Source organism: Danio aesculapii, chromosome 3, assembly GCF_903798145.1.
Source record: "Danio aesculapii chromosome 3, fDanAes4.1, whole genome shotgun sequence".
NCBI classification, from domain to species: domain Eukaryota; kingdom Metazoa; phylum Chordata; class Actinopteri; order Cypriniformes; family Danionidae; genus Danio; species Danio aesculapii.
In genome coordinates, this window is record NC_079437.1 from 18,334,157 (window position 1) to 18,351,274 (window position 17,118).

The following is a 17,118-nucleotide window of genomic DNA, read 5'->3' on the forward strand; positions in this document are numbered from 1 at the left end:
ATATGCTGAATAAGTTGGCAAGAAATGTGTGAATAAATTAATACATGCAGAAAATGTTGAAAAGCAAAAGACGACAATATACGGTGTTGGAAAACAGCACTGCGGTCTTATTTATAGCAACAACTGAGCTAATTGTATTCAAAACAATCATCTTAAATGACCACGCCATAATGCTGATTGTAGTTTGTCTATAAATGACCATTGCACAAATTAATTAAACTCTTTTGTCAAACCAGAAAATGATTATTTTTACAGGCAGGCAGGCTGTCTGGCAGGTAGAAAACAGGCATTTACTTGAAAGAAGAATAATCCTATAATCCTGTTTTTATTATTTCAGCACCTCGATTAATTAAAATGCTTTTTTTCTCTTGATTTGGCAAAGAAAGTGAGGAATCAATAGTGTTCGCACAACACCTCGGCTTTCACAGAAAAGTTTGCTCTGGTTTTATCGACACTTCGTTTTTCGTTTCTTAATTTATCTGCGTCTCTTCTCTCCCACAGGTTTTTTTTTTCTGTCAGTGTGACATTTGCCAGCCACCGCATACCCGCCTGCCCGCCCGCCGCCCGCGCGCTCAACAAACTTGCCTGGCAGCATCTATTGCGCTGTCCTCACTTTTTCAAATTATTGTCACAGTCTCACTGGAGAGTACTGTATTGTGTGTAGATCAATGTTTGTTTCATAATTCTAGTGATATTTGGATCTGCATCAGACTTGTCTCTGGGGAAACCAGATGTCGTTTTAACCTGTTTATACCTCAGCTGCATTCAAGCAATCATTTGGAATTGCTTATTCAAACAGTGAAAGTCAATTGGGTTTGGTCTTGTTTTGGTCTCCACTGAAGTTCGTTCATTTCATTCATTCATTCGTTCGGTCGTTCGTTCATGCATGCATTCATTCATCAGTTCATTCACTCATTTGTTCAAGGTTCATTCATCAAAATGCAATTATCAAAGTTTATTCATTCATTCATTCAAAGATCTTTCATCAGAGTTTATTCATTCATTCAAGGTTCATTCATCCATTGAATGAAATTATAATTGAATGAATCGTGAGTAAAAGAATGAACGAACAGTGAGTGAGTGAGGAGGGGAAGGAGGGAGGGAGTGAGTGAAAGAATGGCTTAATGAACTTTGAATGAATGAATGAATGAATGAATGAATGAATGAATGAATGAATCGTGAGTGAGTGTTCAAAGTTCATTAAGTCATTCTTTCACTCACTCACTGCCTCTCTCGCTCACGGTTCATTCATTCTTTCACTCACTCACAATTAATTTATTTATCCATTTGTTCATTCAAAGTTCATTAAGTTATTCTTTCACTCACTCTCTCTCTCCCTCACTCACTCTCTCACTGTTCATTCATTCATTCTTTCACTCACTCACTCTCACTGTTTATTCATTCATTCTTTCACTCACTCACGATTCATTCATCCATTTGTTCATTCAAAGTTCATTAAATTATTCTTTCTCTCACTCACTCACTCACTCACTCACTCACGATTCATTCATCCATTTGTTCATTCAAAGTTCATTAAATTATTCTTTCTCTCACTCACTCACTCACTCACTCACGATTCATTCATCCATTTGTTCATTCAAAGTTCATTAAATTATTCTTTCACTCACTCACTTTCTCCCTCCCTCACTCACTCACTCTCTCACGGTTTATTCATTCATTCTTTCACTCACTCACAATTCATTAATTTATCCATTTGTTCATTCAAAGTTCATTCAATTATTCTTTCACTTCCTCACTCTCTCACTCCCTCACAGTCCATTCATTTATCCTTTCACTCACTCACGAGTCATACATTTATCTGTCTGTTCATTCAAAGTTCATTAATTTATTATTTCACTCACTCTCGCCCTCCTTCACTCATTCATTCTTTCACTCACAATTATAAAGAGATTTCCAAACTCCCCTCTGTAAAAACCTTACACTTTAATAAGTGCATGGGGAAAAATTAAATACAAATTTTGAACTTGACTTGTTCCGATTTTTATGCTGGAAAAGTTTGCCAATTAGTGCATGTAAATAATGTCTCATTTGCATAACCAGCATAGCTTCGTTTTGTTTTTAATAAGAAAACTTGCAATACCAAAAAAAAGTTTGCAATTCTTAGAGTAATTGATGAACTGGTAAAGCATGATGATAATTAGTCAATTTTCCTTTTGCCCCATTCATCTCCTAAAGTGTGCAACTTGCTAATCCCAGAGAAATGTTCAAATGAGTTGAATCACTTTACAGACACTTAAAGTATTACATCAGAAGACTAATAGGTCTTAATCATTGTTGTAATATAGTACCAAAAACATTATCTATTGAACTTTGATAATATTCAACATCTGGCTGATGCTTGCTTGATTTTTTTTAAATGATTGGTCATGCTCCACCTCCTTTGTGAGACACAGATATCACACATAATAATGGCAGAACGTCACGATCAGTTAGAGGAGACTGTGCTATTAGATGCACAACATTGCCATGATCGGTCTTCTCAGTTACAGCCATCAATAATAATTGCTGAAATACTCTTTGAATTGAATAGAGAGATATTAAAAATTACTCTGTGTGTAAATATGAGCTAAAGAACTGGCTAAAAGTGAATATAGCTTTTAATTCTCTTTTTATTACACTTTAATAGTTTTATTGTATGTAACTCTGTATGTGTCATGCCACAGTATTTGTGTGTTAATTTATAATTATCTGTATTTTAGGTTTTATGTTGTCTTTTTTTATTATTATTTTGACGAGGGGACAAGATGAGAATTAACACTTGGGGCTATGACTTATTTACAGTTTTACTTTTATTGAATGTGCACTGTCCCTGTTTCTTTTTAAATCCCAGAAAGAGACATTCACTGGAGTAAATGCAGGATAAGGACAGGTCAAGATGAAACGAAAAGCCTCTTAAAAGCACTTTCTTCAAACGATCATAAAAGTGCGTCCAGCTAGAGCCGTGGGCTTCTGGTGATTTTCCAGAGCGATCATGGGCTGACATTTTTTGACCACTGGATCAAGTCCCATTGATTAGACCATTTTCTGGAGCTCTGACACACACCGGTCTCCCTGGCGACATCTCTTTTGCTCCCTCTTTCTCTCTCTCTCTCTAGCTCTTACAGTTTGGAAGACGAGGAAAAAACAAGAATGTACAACTTGGTTCAGTTTATCCAGAAGTAATGTTGAAGTGTATGGTAACAGGCTGGATTAAAAAAAATAGATATTTTTCATATTATGCATAAATGAATAATGTTGGGGCAGGATGGTGGCTCGGTGGTTAGCACTGTCGCCTCACCGCTAGAAGGTCACTGGTTCGAGTTCCGACTGGACTTGGCATTTCTGTGTGGAGCTTGCATGTTCTCTCTGTGTTCGCTTGTTCTTCTGGGTGCTCCGGTTTGCCCCACAGTCCAAACGCATGTGCTATAGGTGAACTGAATGAACTAGAATTGGCTGTAGTGTATGTGTGTAAATGTGAATGCGAGAGTGAATGGATGTTTCCAAGTGCTTGGTTGCAAGTTGAAAGGTATCTGCTATGTAAAACATATGCTGGATAAGTTGGCGGTTTATTTCGCTGTGGCAACTTCTGAAAAAGTGACTAAGCCAAAGGAAAATGAATAATGTTGACCTTTTCTTTACAAATTTGGGGTTGGAGTTTTTATGTATCATTGATATTCATAGCGCTTCTCTTTTTCCAATTTTTTTATGTTACAGTCTTATTCCAAAATGGATTAAATATCCTCAAAATTCTGCACACAATACCCCATAATGACAAAGAAAAAAAAGAAATTTTGGGGAAGATTACAGAAAGATTTCTGCAGCTCTGAAAGTTCCAACGAGCAAAGTGGCCTCCATCATCCGTAAATGGAAGATTGAGAACCACCAGGACTCTGCCTAGAGCTGGCCGGCCATCTAAGCTGAGTGATCGGGGGAGAAGGGCCTTAGTCAGGGAGGTGATCAATAACCCGATGGTCACTCTGTCTGAGCTCCATCGTTCTTCTGTGAAGAGAGGAGAAGCTTACAGAAGGACAATCATCTGTGCAGCAGTCCACCAATCAGGCCTGTATGGTAGAGTGGCCAGACGGAAGCCACTTCCTGCTTGGAATTTGCCAAAAGGCATCTGAAGGACTCTCAAAATTCTCTGGTCTGATGTGACTAAAATTGAACACTTTGGAGTGAATACCAGGCGTTCCGTTGGTTAAAACCAGGCACCGCTCATCACCAGGTGAAGCATCCCTACAGTGAAGCATGGTGGTGGCAGCATCATGCTGTGGGGATGTTTTTCAGCAGCAGAAACTGGAAGACTAGTCAGGATAGAGAGAAAGATGAATGCTGCAATGTACAGAGACATCCTGAATAAAAACCTGCTTCAGAGTGCGCTTGACCTCAGACTGGGGCGATGGTTCATCTTCCAGCAGGACGATGACCCAAAGCACACCGCCAAAATATTAATGGAGTGGCTTCACAACAACTCTGTGAATGTCCTTGAGTAGCCCAACCAGAGCCCAGACTTATTGAACATCTCTGGAAAGATCTGAAAATGGCTGTACACCGTCACTTCCCATCCATCCCGATAGAGCTTGGGAGGTGCTGCAAAGAGGAATGGGCATAAAATTCCCAAAGACAGGTGTGCCAAGACTGTGGCATCATATTCAAAAAGACTTGAGGCTGTAATTGCTGCCAAAGGTGCATCAACAAACTACTGAGCAAAGGTGAATATTAATGTACTTGGTGATTTTTCAGGTTTTTTATTTTTAATAAATTTGCAACAATTTCAAACTCTTTTTTTCACATTGTCATTATGGGGTATTGTGTGTAGACGTGTAAATGAATTTAATCCATTTTGGAATAAGGCTGTAACATAAATGTGTATAAAAAAATAATAATTAAAAAAATATATATATATATATAATAATATATATATATTCAGCAATACCCCAAATTTATACACAAGTTTATTACTGAGTTTTTATTTGCCACTGATGCAGTTCAATTTTCTCCTTTTAATTCTATAAGTATTAATGAGATAATGTCATCGATTCTGGAATTAATGTGGAAAGAGCTTTTGTTTCTCTCTCTCTCTCTCTCTCTCTCTCTCTCTCTCTCTCTCCCTCCCTCTCCCTCCATCCATGCGCGCGCACAAACGACACCCGCGCGCATCTCTCCGCTCAGCTCCACTGGCTCCGCAAGTGCCTCGAGCGCTGATCGCACTTCTAAAAGACTTTTACTGAGAGCAAAGTGTGAAGGAGCGCAACTAAACAGGACACTTTTATCGACTTATCAAGTGAACCTATGGTGTGAATCGTCACAGATGATTTTAATAGATACGTTTATTACTTTTTCTCTTCATGAAAGTTGTTCGACTCAACAGGCAGTTTCAGAAAGTGAGCTGGTGCCATTAAAGTCTACTGCGTTCAGCTGCGTCTCCGCTCAGGATGAACGGAACGTTTTTTAACCACACGGTTTTTACGCACGGCGTTCTGCTGAATCGCAGTCAGGAGCTCGCGGGGACGCTGGTCGACTGCTGCACAGGGAACGGGAGCGAGGTGACCGCAAACGACGGCGGGGGCTCTTTGGTTCTCGCCCAAGACGAGCGCAAGCTGTTCGTTACGCGCGTGGTGCAGATCGCGGTGCTCTGCGTGCTTTCGCTCACGGTGATGTTCGGGATCTTCTTTCTCGGTTGCAACCTCATGATCAAGTCCGAAAGTATGATTAACTTCCTGGTTAAGGACCGGAGATCATCCAAAGACGTCGAGGCGGTGATGATCGGACTGAGTTAGCCGCGGGTCACACCTGTAAACAACCGGGCGGAACAAAGCGCGAGTGGCACCTGTTTTTCCCCAGGCTGGGAGGCAGGAAAATATGCAACTTACACTTTCACTCCCCTTCTGTTCTGGGAAGACAAATCCGATGTGGACGAGCGGTTCCTGATAAGACAGAGGAAAAAGTTGCACGTTTACGAAACGAGAATGTATTTGTCCATGTTTACGTAACTTTTTGTATTTGAGCTAGTTTTTTCTTGTGCTTTTTTACAGTGAAGTGTTTACACGTTTTTACCTCAGATAAAAAAGCAAATGTATTTATTGTATTTTGTTTGTAAAAAGAAAAGTGCAAATTATGACTCAGATTCAGGAGTTTGTCTCGCGACTTGTAGCTAGTTTGGCGAAACAATTTTAGATTTATCACAAACATTTTAACCACATTTTTTTATTCATTAGTTCACCTAAGTTTTATAGACACTCCCGCACAATCATGATGTCGTATAATGGAAAGCGCATGAGAAACTTGGTGTTAGCGAGCTCTAGATTTCTAGCTCTAAAATATTTTTTCAATTTCATTTTCTCAGTTTATATTCTTTATATGTGCAACATAGATCAGCGTAGAAAGCCCAAAGTGTATCATCGATACACTTTTAAAAACAAAGAAGAACCAAAAAGAGGTTTTCACCGTGATGCTATAATAAAATGACAATATTTGGTTCCTTAAAATTTTAATGAAAATTATTTTAAAAACACTTATTTTTCTAATGAATGTTAATTTATAAAACTTTACTACAATAAAAAAAAAGATTCTGTGGAAAGGGTTGCATGGTTTCTTCATGGATTCATTAATGAAGTAAAATTTCATAATTTACTATTAAATGATTTTAAACTTTTGTTTATTTTTTTAAATAATTTTATGAAGACTGTTGGAAACAAGCAGCCATTTAAACAAAAACACTGACAGTCAATGACTGCTGCTTTCCAGCATTCTTCAGTATTTCTTCCTGTGTTCAACAGACGAAAGAAACTTTAAACGGGTTTGGAACAGGTAAAGGATGACAGAAATTTCATTTTTGAGTGAACTATCCCTTTAAGACAGAACTACTGTACCTTTTGTGATCACAATTTAGCAACAGGTTAAAATAAGTAGAATCAACTTTTAGCATCACTGAAAACCTTACTAAAACCTTACTAAAACCTGTCTACTTATTGGAAATGTTGCATTCAATTATGAAGATCATTTTTTTTTTTCATGTTTTGACTTCTTTTTGATTTTATGATTGGACTTATTCAGACTTCCCTAAAGCAACAACCCTGGTTTGTACAAGACAATCATTTCCAAAAGCATGCTATTTTGTGACATTTGCGCCTTAATTCACAGTTGTTTTGATTTTGAAGATGTTAAAGTGTATTTTTCTTGGAGTTTACCTTGTGGCCGAGAGCCTGAGATAATGAGATGTTCGTCTGGGGGAACTTGCACGTTTTCCATGGATTTTTTTCATCCTGATCACAGTGAATGATGGACGTCTCTCCCTCTGCATGCGCAATGCTCAGTGTGTCAGGCACTTTTTTGAAACCTCAATTGCTGCATGGAGTATTTTGTAAAATCTTGACTTGCAAACTTGAATTAGTGCAGCATGCTTTAAATAAAAGTGTTAAAAACATTGTTGCATTTGTTGTTGTTTTTCATCCAAAGGTCAGGTTTGAAGAGAGAATTAACAAGCCAACTATGACAAATTTAGGTTGCAGGTACAAAATGTTGTTTTTATACATTATAAAAATGCAAAAGACCTTCGTTTGGGTGTTTTGGTGTAGGATGCAAGTCTTTGACGTGTTCAAAGAAGGGCAGTGCTTCAGGGAAAATATAAATTATGTGGTGGCTAATTATTCTAAAGCAAATAACAAGGCTTACTCAAAGTTCTGTGTGAAAAATTTGAGAAAAAAAAACAGACTAATTGGTGATAAAATATTTAAAGTAGCCTAGTGTTAATTATGCTGCATGAAAAAGCAGCTCACCATTTAATATAGACTCGCTGTTCCTTAACACTTTTCATAAGAGCTGTAAGCTTATATTTAGTTTAACATGTTTCTGTAGAAAATAATAATAATTTTTACTTCATATAATTTTATTTACTCTTAAATGTGCTTGTTTATATTTAATATGTCTTATATCATGGATATAGCCAATGATGATTTCAATTGCAGTGAGTTTATCAGACGAGGTCACCCGGCCTCAAGTTCAGTCTGTTTTCACTCCAAGATGTCAACAAGAATAGTTTGATAATGTGATGCACGCTATACATCGAACTAACATCGCAACATATACATGAATTCCAGCTCCAACCTGAAAAAAGTAGTGGTAAGTGTCAAAATTATCCCAATTTGAACCTTGTGTGTATGTATGTGTGTTTGTGTGTGTGTGTATATATATATATATATATATATATATATATATATATATATATATATATATATATATATATATATATATATATATATATATAATCAAAAGTATAGTAACTATTTACTTGAGTAATTTTTTCATCAGGTACTTTTTTACTCTTACTCGAGTAACTTTTAAGATTCTTGTTTTACTTGAGTAAAAATTTCCGTAATACTTGTGTTTTTACTTGAGTATAGATTTTGGATACTCTACCCACCTCTGATTATAGATGCTGTAAAAGGACCATATGAAACTGAAAATAGTCACATCAATCTTTCACCAGAAGATTTCAGTGGCTGAACAACACTTCTGTGCATATAACCCATTCGCAAAACAACACAATCTACATTAGCTTTGCGTAACTAAAATAGTTTTAAAACAATGTAGTTTTTTTTTTTTTTTTTACAGTTTTAACCCAAAGAATGACCAGTGTGTCAGATGAAGAAGAGCCGGAGTCTAGAGATTCAAATAAATAAATAAAGTTGACTGAAAATGGTTGGCAGTTTCATCAGCAGAAGCCAGCTTCAACACTCGCAGTGAGTTCCTATGCCGCTCTGCTTACAATCACAAATCAACATCAATTATATTCTCACATAACGTCATCAATTGCGTCATACATATAGGTGTTCTAACCTGATTGGTTAAAACACAGATAGACTAGGAAAATTTCCACGTGGGGTATGTGCGTACAATTCTAAAACAATATCTTAAGCATATAAACGCCAGACATCCACTAGACTATTTAGAGCTGACTCCAGACCTGTGAAACAAATTCACAATCAAATAGAACACACACACTTAAAGTATAATCTGTTTCTTATCCAAGCCTGAGTATATTCTCAGCCGTCACTATCAAAACTGGTTAAAAACCGGTATAATCTACATTCAGGCAGTTATAACATCCTTACTACACAAAGTTTATCTTGAATAAAAAGTAGAATCACTTTAAAATAATTAACTGTAAAAATAGCAAAATCACTTTAGACAATTTTAGATAGTATTAACTTTTATAAATAACAATAGAAACAGTTGCTTCCAGTCCTCAGCCCTTCAGTTCCACTCGAGGTCTCCATGACTTCTGACCTAGTTTGGTAGCTCCTGAAAATAGTTACAAGGAGACAGGCAAATGCACTGAACATTCTTATATTAAGCAATGTGTCAACTTCATTCATTATTCAATAATCAACTTTAATAAAAAAATAATAAATAATGAGAAACAGGATGATGAGAAAAGAATAAACGTTGATCCATGCTGAGACTGATTGGAAGGTAGAAGTCTGAATCCTTCAATAACATTACCTGTCTAAAAGAAATATTTAAGTCACAGTGTCGTCCTTCCTCCAGCATGCAAAACTCATTCCAATACTGATTCAGGATTTTAAAAAGTTTGATTCAGCATTTGTTTTTACCGCTGTCACTTGTGTTCACGTGACTGCAACCCGTGTGAACGCGCATCGGCAGATCTGCCTGAACAGGTGCGCAGATGTACAAATCTACATTTGCTGACAGACAGTTTGGGCTACTTATCAAAATTATGGGAAATGTCAGCCCGAAAACTAATAATTGGATGAATGTTTTTTTTTTTCAGTCTTTTGCCTTACCCAGAATATAAAAATACATATTAATACATCTAGATCATTTGCTTGTATCATTACTATTAGAATGTGAAGAGACTTTCAACCCGCACAACGAAAATGTTTCTGAAGACAATCACCAACTGCTCCTTTAATCTTATTAGTTACCATAAATTTAATAACTTTAGCTAATTAACTAGAAACGAATAGCTTAAATTAGTTAGTTATTATATATAAACAGTTAACCTGCAGTTATATAGCATATAGGTAACATGCCCATGTGTTTAGTAGTTGTGTGAATGATACCGAGTACCTTCTAGTGCGATTCTCTACTGAGAAAAGTTGTTTGTGATGAGCATTGGTTCATTATGACTTCCTCATCCACACCTGCTTGTCTGCGTAACAAAGCTATTCAGTGTAGAAGTCAATACTTCAAAACATTGGTGTATGACTGTAAATGAATTAAATACAGTAATTCATTATAAAATGTTGAAATTTCTTTTATATTCCTACCGTATTTTTAACAGTAAATATCGAGCAAGCGGCACGGTGCCTCAGTAGTTAGCATTGTCACCTCACAGCAAGAAGGTCATTGGTTTGAGTCTCAGCTGGGTCAGTTGGCATGTGAAGTGTTGCGCTGTAGGTGAATTTAATAAACTACAGTAAATTGCCCCTAGTGTATGAGTATGTGTGTGTGTGAATGTGAGAGTCGTATGGGTGTTTCCCATTACTGGGTTGCGGCTGGTAGGACATCAGCTGCTCAAAACATATTTTGGGATATAGTTGGCTGTTTATTCTGCTGTGGGGACTTCTGAAATAGAGACTAAGCCAATGGAAATAAATGAATGAAAATTCCAGCAACCACAACTGATATTTTATTTTTTACTGTAGATTTTACATTTTTTAAAACTGTGTATTATAGCAAGTAAAGAAGGAAGACAAGTGTGATTACTTTCTTTTCATGAGGAAGACATATAGCATTATATTTCTGCAGAAAAGATCTGAGTACTGTCTCAGACATCTGTCTCCTGCTCAGTACAGTATGTAGCGAATTGATATTTCTCCTGGACTTCTTGACTGTGATTTCTTCCATTCCCACTTCTTTTAATGGTCTGTAAAATAAAGATAAGTGTAAAGAGATAAGTACAGAGAAAAGATGAAGATGGAAAGAGATAACTTTCATGTAACATTCTATTGTAAAAGCCATATACTTCTGCGTCAGCCATGGTTATATAATTCATTCATTTATTCATTTTCTTTTCAGCTTAGTCCCTTTATTAATAAGGGATCGCCACAGCGGAATGAACCACCAACTTATCCAGCATATATTTTATGCAGCGGATGCCCTTCCAGCTGCAATCCATCACTGGTAAACGGGCAATTTAGCTCACCCATTTCACCTATGGTGTATGCCGAGGCTCGAACCAGTGACCTTCTTGCTGTGAGGCAACAGCGCTACACACTGCACCCCCCCGCCCGTTATTTAATGTAAATCATTACAGACTAATATAATTCATTAGGATTCACATAGAGCGTTTTTTTTTTAATTCTCTATACATGTGTCTGATGTATTATTAACTACTGCTTTGCCTTAGTTAAAACGTGTCTGGTTGTATAAACAGTATAAATCCATGTTATCCATTTTCTGCTTGTTTTAGTATTTTTTTAAAGCATAAATAATTATACATTGAGCTTTTTCATTGTTATTATTGCAGTTTAATTAGAATTATAAACGTTAAGTTGAAATTTTGAGCCACTAATATTTGGATTGAATTACATTTCATACAGGAGTAAAATTCATAAATTACTTTGAAATATGACGTGAAGCACACGGCATTAATGAAGCCACTAGATGGTGCTAAAATCCTGATTCAGCTTTGTGGCAAAAGGCCTAATGTCGTTGGTTATTTATTTATTTATTTATATATTTATTTGTTTGTTTGTTTGTTTATTTATCCATTTATTTGTTTGTTTATCCGTTTGTTTATTTATTTATCCGTTTATTTATTAATCCATTTATTCATTTATTTATCCATTTATTTATTTATCCGTTCATTTTTTTCAGTTTATTTATTTATCCGTGTATTTATCCATTTATTTATTATATTTTAATTTTATTTTTTTATCAGTTTATTTATTTATTTAATCTGTTTTTTGTTTTTTTAATCAGAATCAAATTTATTTAATCAGATTATTTAGTTTATCTATCTATCTATCTATCTATCTATCTATCTATCTATCTATCTATCTATCTATCTATCTATCTATCTATCTATCTATCTATCTATCTATCTATCTATCTATCTATCTATCTATCTCTTTTTATTTATTCATTCATTCATTCTATTTGGTTGGTTTGGAATAAATGAATGTCTGTGTTTTTAGGACATCATCATAAATTTAGTGTATTAGATATAATCACAGTCTATTGGATATAATCTCCCCCATATGTTCTTCCCCCTTTAATACTAGTTCTGGCATCATCTCCTTATAGAGTTTAAAATCAGTTTTTTTAGACAAGTAACAGAACATTTTGTGACCGATAGAATACAGAGTAGACTTTTCTACTTTATTTCTGTTGCACGACACTTATGGGTGCAATTTCCATGCAAAAAAGGAGCAAAAGGTAAGATTTATTGCAAAGTAAAGATTTTTAAAAACTGGTACACAACGGTAATAGTATTCCACTCCTCCTTCTATCAAACTTTAGTTTAAAAGTACATTTAAAAGTACTAAATAGCTTTTTTAGTTTATACACATACAGTAGCTTACAAATAAAAGACACAACTAGCAGTTTATATATAAAGGCAAACATTCAAAAGAAATGGTAGTAAAAGTTTCAGACATTTTTAGAAGCATATACAAGTTACATGCTACAGTTGAAGGTATTTATAGTATAGTATTAAGTGTACTTACTATAGTACTTGCAATTAATTTAACATAATTGCAAATCAGATAGAACCTGTTAGATCCAAGGTGACGATTTACTTAGTAAAATGAATAATGTACACTGTGACATGGACACCTTAAAACAAAGAGTGACCCAGCTGAGTACTTGCGTTTTCAGTTTTATATTGTAGTTACACTTACACAACGTTCCAGTCACCACACACTTTCAATATGAATAATGAAAGGGGAGACAACTGCATTTTGAACAGGAAAATAAAAAGAAATACTAATAAGAGAAATGAAAGCGGTGCCAAGTTTCCACCAGCTGGGTATGCTGTTATTCTGGCTTCTAAAAATCAAAAAATATAAATAAATAAGAAAAATATAGAATAATCTACAGCTCGCTCAGTTACACTGATGAATAGGGGTTGTTTTTTGCACAACCTTATAAAAATTGATTTGCTACTTTGCATACAAAAGTGAGTAAAAGTGAATGTTATCATTTTATAAGTTCGTTTACTTTTAAATTTTAAAACGATAGTTTTTTTTCCACTTTTGTAAATGTAAAGTATGTGTTCTTTAGTATATGTAAATGTAAAAAAAAATACTTTAAAACTAAGAGTTTACTCACTTAAGTCAATTTTCTAAAGTCAACTAATTACTTTAAAAGCAATGGGTTTACTTACTTAAGTTTAGTAAGTAAAGTAATTAATTGCTTTTGCAATGTACAATTGGATATTATTTGTTTCAGTCTTTTAAGTAAAACTGTCCCACACAACTGACATTTCATTTCACAAAAGGTTCAGGAAATTGCGCAAAGATTTTTAGATTAAGATCTTTACAATATGAAGAACTTCTTCTATTATGGCATTGCTGCGAAAACTAAAAAATCAATTTTAAAAAGTGTAAGAAAATATCATGAGTTTAAACAAAAGTCATGACGTTTATTACAAGTATTTAAAAGAGTTATTTATTATTATTTTATAGTATTTGATAAGAAAATCATTGGACAGCAGTGGTTTGTTCTGTAGCCAATCAAAAAAAATTATATATACACACACACACACACACACACATTGATAGTCCTCCTATAAAACTGAATTTTTTTTCTTTTCATGGAGCAAGGAAATTTGAACATATATTTTAACCAGTGGTGTAGTCCTATAAAAATAGGTGGTGTACTATTATCCACCCAATCAAAATTTTAAAAGTAGGCAAAAAACGACAAAAGTCAATGCATCTTTGATTCATTTGATTTATATATATATATATATATATATATATATATATCAGCAAGACATCATTCAGCTCTGATCTTCGAAAAACTCAAATACTCAATGCACAAACATTAGGTAAGTCTAATCACCAAAACAAGTGAGTATACCGAGAGTATGATCCTCAGAAGTCGTAATACCCAAACAGCTCGTAGATAAAAGTAGGCATACTGAGTATACGTGCGTATAGCAAGGACTACACCACTGATTTTAACATATATATTGATTGGCTACAGAACAAACAACTGCTGTCCATTGATTTTCTTCTAATTAAATACTATAATATACGTGATAAACAGAATAATTGAAAATAGAAAACATGCCCCAAATAATAGTAAATGCACCATATATATAGTAGTCTGTTTTGTTTGAACTCTTTATAAATTCGTGACTTCAATAAAAACAAGCTGTTGGATAAAAGAACTTTTTGAATTCCATATAGCATCTTTAAATGCGTGTGCATGTAAAACTGTCGTTCGCTGCTCATTTGCTGAGTCTTAACTTGCCTGTGGTTACACATTTCCTTACGTCTTAGTGAGACAGATTGCACTGCCTTAAAACGCATTGGGTCATCTGCCTTTACATGTTCTGGAATGGTGCATTTCCAACCCTAGTTTGCCCGTCAGAGATTCAGCGAGCAAACAGAGCTGTTCCAGCAGGAGGCCTTAAGTCTTCTAGATCTATTAAAATGGGACTAAACTTGATAAAGGTTTGGATGCCAGTTTTGCTTCTTGTTTCCATCGCTGCGGGTAAGTTTGTCTTTTCTTATTGTTTGTTTGCTCTAGAATGAGAAGAATGTGGGTGTGCTGCTAAACTTTTTTTTTTTTTTATTATTTCCTGTGTCGGTTTAAATGCAGTTCCAGTAAAGAACAGTAGAAAGTAATGCAGGTTTGATATTAAAGGAGTAGTTCAGGCAGAAATGTACTCAGTAATTACTCACCTACAAATGTTTACAAATATTTATGTTTCTTTTTTTCTGTTGAACACAAAAGAAGATATTTAGAAGAATGTTGGTTACCGTTAGCCATTGACAGCCGTAGTAGAAAAAAATTCAATAGAAGTCAATGGCCACTGGTTTCCTCCATTTTACAGAATAACAAAATCTTTTGATTTTATCCTGTTTTGTTCAATTTACTTGAAGCTAGGAAAATTAAAAGCAATAGCTGTCTCTAGTATTTTTACTTTAAACCAACATTTTCATGTCATATAAACACATGACATCACTAAAACTTAAAATAACTTATAACTAATAATAGTAATAATAATAATAAGAAGAAGAAGAAGAAGAAGAAGAAGAATATGATATTGACCTAAAATTATAGTTTGTACTGAATCTGAAGTAAATGTAATAAATTTCCTTAATAGTTTAGTCCAAAGTGCAACTTCAATTTTAGTAAAATAATTTTTTTTTGACCATTAAATATATTTTTTACAAACTTAATATTTAAAATGAACCAAAGTAGTTAAATAAATTGATGGTCTCTATAAAATCAATATTTTAGCTTTGAGAGAATTCATTTTTTTCCTTGGACTGAATAGGTATTTTGATAAAAGGGCACCTATAATGAAAAAGAACATTTGTAAACTGTTTGGACAGAACTGTTTGTATGTATAGTGTCATATTGGAGCGATATAAACACAATGAAAAATTTCTTGATGTAAAAATCTGACCCAAATCCTAGTGATTTTGAGGCCCGCCACAACGTGACGTAGTAGTGCGGTTTTTCGCCCACCGAATTGATTGACAGGCGCCATGTTTCTATAATAGCATGTATACACATGTCCACAGAACATTTAAATGCAAATAAACTGTGATTAAGATATCTGTTCCAATTCTCTGTGATTTTCATAAGTTTATACATTTTTAAAACAGAGCATGTTTGTAATAAAGACAGTAAAATCGCTATGTAATTACTAATTACATACTCGCCACGTGTGTGTGTGTGTGTGTGTGTGTGTGTGTGTGTGTGTGTGTGTGTGTGTGTGTGTGCTGCAAGTGGCATTTGTGCGAGACTTATCATTTCAGAAAGGCTTGAATAAACTCCATCACAAGTACATAAAATAAACTTACTCAGTATTTTTGACTAATGAGCTGTATTTCAGCTTCATCCATGTCTGTCTCTATTACTGACTGCTGTTTATCTGATGTAACGCCTGAGGAAAAGCAGCTCATTCGCATTTAAAGCCACAGGCTACAAGAACAGCTACACTGTTCTCAGACACCAAAACGGGCAGATTCTGGAGGCTATAATAAATAATCTGAATGGCTTTTTGAGCTGAAACTTTACAGACACATTCTGAAGACACAAAAGGCTTAACTTACATCTTGTAAAGGGGGTAAAATAGGTGCCCTATAATGTTAAATGACATTTTTCAGTTTCAACCAAGTCGAAAGTATGATTTGAGAGAAATTAATTAACAAATAATGTTAAAATATAAAAGCTTTAACAAATTATAGTAATATTTTTAGGTGAGTCCAAAGCAAAATTATACTTTGATGTAAGAGTATCTTGGGAAAAAGGAATATATATTTTTTATTATTGTCTCTTTCTTTTCATTAAACAGTTATTTGTATTGGTCATTTAAAGGTCGTATATTAACTGAAGTTTTTCTCAGGTCTGATGTTTTGCATATTAATGAAGCATTTTTGCAGAAGTAGACAAATGCTGGTCTAAAACTTTCTGCCAGCAAAAAGGTGTTAACTGAACACAGAACACAAAGTCTTATGCTTTTAATGTTGTGCAGAGAATTTGTATTAAAAGAGAATGTATGTATATGGGTGCAGCCAGTGGAGGACTGGACAATGATTGACAAGTGACGAATTTCACTAAACTCCTCCTGTTAGTATCAGTTGCCTATATTGAAGTTGTTCTAAATGTAACTTTTGTGTTGCATTGAGGATAACAGAATTCTCTGAATCTAATTATTCATTTGTATCCAATAAATTACTAATATTTTTGACATTGAAGAAAAACCTCTCCTGACCTTTTTTTATTGAACACGCATGGAATTGATTCAATATTCCAACAAGTAAAAAGATAATTGTTTTTAATTCAAAATAAAAATCTATGTTAAAGGTGGTCGCTACAGTTAACAATGTTTTACATTTTTGTGAAGGTAATTTTTTTTTTTTTTTGTATCGCAAATTTGGATTTTAATTCAATTACATTTGAAAG

The 17,118-nt window shown here is 34.5% G+C and overlaps 2 protein-coding genes across 2 annotated transcripts in view; both read left to right on the forward strand.

Annotated features, from left to right (window-relative positions):
- The first annotated feature begins 5,185 nt into the window (after positions 1-5,185).
- Positions 5,186-7,380, forward strand: rprml (reprimo-like). The gene has a single exon (XM_056450587.1). The coding sequence runs from the start codon at positions 5,436-5,438 to the stop codon at positions 5,778-5,780; it is 345 nt and encodes a 114-aa protein (XP_056306562.1). The 5' UTR covers positions 5,186-5,435; the 3' UTR covers positions 5,781-7,380.
- Positions 7,381-14,525: 7,145 nt separating this feature from the next.
- The window catches only part of itgb3a (integrin beta 3a), a 35,423-nt gene continuing 32,830 nt past the window's right edge, over positions 14,526-17,118 (forward strand). Inside the window, exon 1 of the mRNA XM_056453306.1 lies at positions 14,526-14,691. Within this exon, the coding sequence (XP_056309281.1) occupies positions 14,526-14,691 (166 nt within the window). The remainder of the gene's footprint in view (positions 14,692-17,118) is intronic.